The sequence below is a fragment of the Limulus polyphemus genome, unplaced genomic scaffold (genome assembly GCF_000517525.1).
Source record: "Limulus polyphemus unplaced genomic scaffold, Limulus_polyphemus-2.1.2 Scaffold1750, whole genome shotgun sequence".
NCBI classification, from domain to species: domain Eukaryota; kingdom Metazoa; phylum Arthropoda; class Merostomata; order Xiphosura; family Limulidae; genus Limulus; species Limulus polyphemus.
In genome coordinates, this window is record NW_013667360.1 from 28,158 (window position 1) to 32,292 (window position 4,135).

General features: G+C 36.0%; 1 protein-coding gene across 2 annotated transcripts in view; it reads right to left on the minus strand.

Moving 5' to 3' along the window:
• LOC111087120 overlaps nucleotides 1–4,135 on the minus strand; it is a 21,793-nt gene that overhangs the window by 13,706 nt on the left and 3,952 nt on the right. For both annotated transcript variants that reach the window (XM_022392610.1, XM_022392609.1), the window contains exons 2-3: nucleotides 2,702–2,825; nucleotides 208–290 (exon numbers count right to left, since the gene is read on the minus strand). In XM_022392610.1, coding sequence (XP_022248318.1) covers nucleotides 208–290; nucleotides 2,702–2,825 — 207 coding nt within the window. The remainder of the gene's footprint in view (nucleotides 1–207; nucleotides 291–2,701; nucleotides 2,826–4,135) is intronic.

Here is a 4,135-nt window from a genome sequence, read left to right on the forward strand (position 1 = left end):
GATAAGAAACAACGAACAATTTCGTGGTTGGAGGGGCTGACTGGTTGAGCAGTCTATGAATTTACATAAAGTACATGCAAAAAAATTGATGTCTTCTTTTGTGTTATCCTTGGGCATACGCATTTATTTAACAAAAATAGGCCCAGTTAATTCTGGACTGTAGATTTTTTTTTACCCCAGGGGAATATAAAATTAACACATACTTACCAAATATCCGCATATTAAAATAAATCCACAGACCATCCAAATTGTGTTCAGTATCATTTCGAATAACACAAGGCCCAAGTCCACTGCAATTTCAAACACACAATATTCATCCAAACTTGTACAAAATTCATCACAAGTTTATTATTTATTTATTTGTGCAGTGATAAACTTACACTAAGTTAATCAGAAGTTTTGTTAGCGCGGCATAGCGGTTCATATAACGGCTCTGATTTTTATTTTTTCAAGTACAAACTTTTAGCTCGTAGCTCCATCTCTTGAGCGATTTGAGAACTATTTAAAACCGCGGCTATTGAGGATTCCCTTTGTTCCTTTTTTGTAGCATTTTACAAATATAGTTGCTTGCATAAATTTGAAAGTAAATAGGTTTATAAAGCATTAATAAAAATCTCAATTAAAATGAAAATAATTGTACCATATATATATATATGAGTTGGTTTGCCCTACGGTGGCTCAGCGATAAGTTTGAGGACTTATAACAATTAAAATCAAAGCACAAGAAGTATAATATCAAGAAAACTAATAATGAGTTGGTTGTGGCCTAGTGGTTATTGTGCTGAGCTGTGGATCTGGAGATTCAAAGTTTGGGCTGCGATGTCGCTGTACACGCTTCGTACTTTCAGCTGTGGGAGTGTTAGAAAAGTGTTATTCCTTTACAGAAGACAGACAACCCTCTTGTGGCGACGGTTACTGCTGACAAACTGCATTCATTTTGGTCAGTAGTTCAAAATACAGGACAACAATACCTGAATGCGAAGGGTTACTCAACCGACCGTTTCATCCCCGTACGAATCAAATACCTTACAGGTTGATAATACTAAAAATATTAATACCGTAATGGCTATCTATGTATTATATGAAGCACAGTTGTCCGTCTGGCGTCACAGGACGTTGTGGGGAACAGGCAGATTGTTGAGATTTGATAAAACAACTCAGATATGTTTTCCAAATATCGTGTTTAAATAGTTCAGGTTTCGTGGCCATTTTAATTTTACCGCCTATGAGGTCTCAGTTGAACGAGGAGGTCGACAACAAAATGGATGAAGCCAACGCGGAACGAAAGTGACGTTTAATGCCACGCGTAGCAGTGGTATCTTTGCATCGGACAAAATTGTAGAAAGATGCAGGTGGTGCCCTCATTTACGTTCTAAGCCCGGCATTCCCCTGTACACAGTTTAGTGTATTATATTGTGTGATACAAAAGGAATTTGATAAGCCCATATCCAGCTATTTTATCATCGTCAAATAAATTACATATCGTGCTGACGTCAACAAAACCTTTGTATCTACTGACTAGTCTTTGAAAATATACGTTACTCTTATATATGTTAACTACGACTACCGAGATATTTTCATTCGAGATTTTTTATTTATTTTTTACTAACATTCATTTTTTGATATATTTGAGGCAGACACATATAAACAAATTGTGTTTGTTTGAAGTTAAGCACAAAGCTACACAATGGGCTAGATGTGCTCTAGAAACCCGGTTTCTAGTAGTGTAAGTTTTTGTTTGTTTGTAATTAAGTACAAAGCTACACAAAGGGCTATCTGTTCTCTGCCCACCACGGGTATCGAAACCCGGTTTCTAGCAGTGTAAGTCCGCAGACATACTGCTGTGCCACTGGGGGGGGGGGGTATAGAAATCACGTAAAGCACACTACATCAATAATTTTTTTCTTAATATCTCTGAAGAAGGTCCATGTTTTGGTAAAATGCGTCACATGACACAGTTTGGCTGAAAATTGACCATCTAACTATCTTCCTTTAAGTGGTTTAACTTTTTCCTTTTGTGTGTGTGTTTTAGATGTTTCGAGTTGCAAAATCAAAAGACTAAGGGTGACCTAATGGATAGCGTGACCGAACCGTAAATTCCAAGTTTCACATCTTGTTGCTGCCAAAATGCTGTCCGAAATTTGCGGCTGCTCCAAGAATGATGATCAAATTCCACTATTCTGCTCAACAGAAGTGAGCCAAGAGTTGGCGGTGGGTGCCATTGGTTAACCGCCTTCCATGCATGTTTGAAATGTACAAATATAATGCAGGTGACTGATTTTAATAAGTTTACATCCTAACTAACTGTTAACTACAATAATGGACTTGAGTTGGACTTTAGTTTCAGCATACAAAACAAAACAAAAAAATACACACAGTATCCTCTATAAATTCTGAAAAACAACAAAATATTTCGAGGACTTGTTGCGGCTATGTTAAATAATGTTTGGAATACTGTACGTATTTATTTGGGAATTTCACATTTTCGGTATAACTTTTGAATACAAATACTTGTGTTTTGGTAAATACTGTATCCGAATGGAAGGTTGTGACGTACCTGATTGTGGTAGTTTCTGAAACGACCGCGTCATTGTATTTACTTTACTTTCGAGAAACAAATTAGGTGTTTCCAACATCACTTTTGAATACATATACTTGTGTTTTGGTAAATACTGTATCCGAATGGAAGGTTGTGACGTACCTGATTGTGGTAGTTTCTGAAAGGACCGCGTCATTGTATTTACTTTACTTTCGAGAAACAAATTAGGTGTTTCCAACATCAGCAACGCCCAGGTGCTCCATATTAAGCCCCATGTACTTTCTGCCTGAAAAATGTCAGTAGAATTAATAATAAAATATAGTCTGAAACAACAATAGAAAAAGATCTTCTAAGAAAGTGCCAGACACAACAATAGAAAGATTGACACAACAATAGAAATATTTCTAAGTATTCGTGTAGATGATAAAATAAGTATTGTTGGAAAGATACATCGTTGAGATTGTTTGTTTGTTTTTGAATTTCGCGTAAAACCACACGAGAGCTCTCTGCGTTAGCACGTCTCTAATTTAGCAGTGTAAGACTAGAGGGAAGGCAGCTAGTCATCACCACCCACCGCCAACACTTGGGCTACTTTTTTATCAACAAATAGTGGGATTGACCGGCACATTATAACGCCCCAACGGCTGAAAGGGCGAGCATGTTTGGCGGGACGGGGATTCGAACCCGAGATTGTGAGTCTAGCGCCCTAACCACCTGGCCATGCCGGGCCATCAATATTAATAAATAATATACTCACAATTTTTGTGAGAGTGACATTATTATGTTTCCACATACAAGTCTATTGAATTGATGTTTCGGTTCATTTTCAATTTCTTGGTCGTTAAAGACGATGTCATCTTCAGTTTATTAAACTGATGTCGTGGATGTATTTTTCTTTTTCTGACATGTTGTGGTCATCATTCTCACTTTATTGTAATGATGTCGTGGTTGTCATTTTCGGTTTCATAAAATGTGGAATTAACGTTCAAATATAGAAATATAACTTCTCCGAAAGATGTCGTAAAATTCTTAGCGGACTGAGTGTTTATTGAGATTTTAACAAGCAAGAAATGAAACAACATCGAAATTCATTTTTATATAGCGTTTAAATTTCTATTAAATAAAAACACGTCTTAAACTATATTAACCTAACAAATATTTAGTTAAATATATAACCAAGACGAGTTTATTTTTAATAAACAAAACGTTGTAATAAGTTGATATAACTCCGTAAACGCCACGTTTCGTCGATTGTAAGTCGGAAACGATGATTTATTTGTTAGTTTTCTACAACGTCTTACACCTGCTTTTTTATCTTTATTACTGTAGAAACAAAAAAAAAATGACAATTACATCGTACCTACTGTTAGGGCTTTGTTTGTAACCGTGGAAAACATCAAAACGTGACAGCTATAGTATTAGTATAAATTCAACCTATCTATTTACAGTAAATCCTTATATTTAACAACGTCTACACGTGACAACTTTACCAACACAAAAAAGGCGTGTTTAGTGTATTGTTACGTCTCCGTGTGTTAATTAATTTTCCGTAACTTCGTTTCAACGAAACTTTAACGACACAAGTCTTTACTTAAT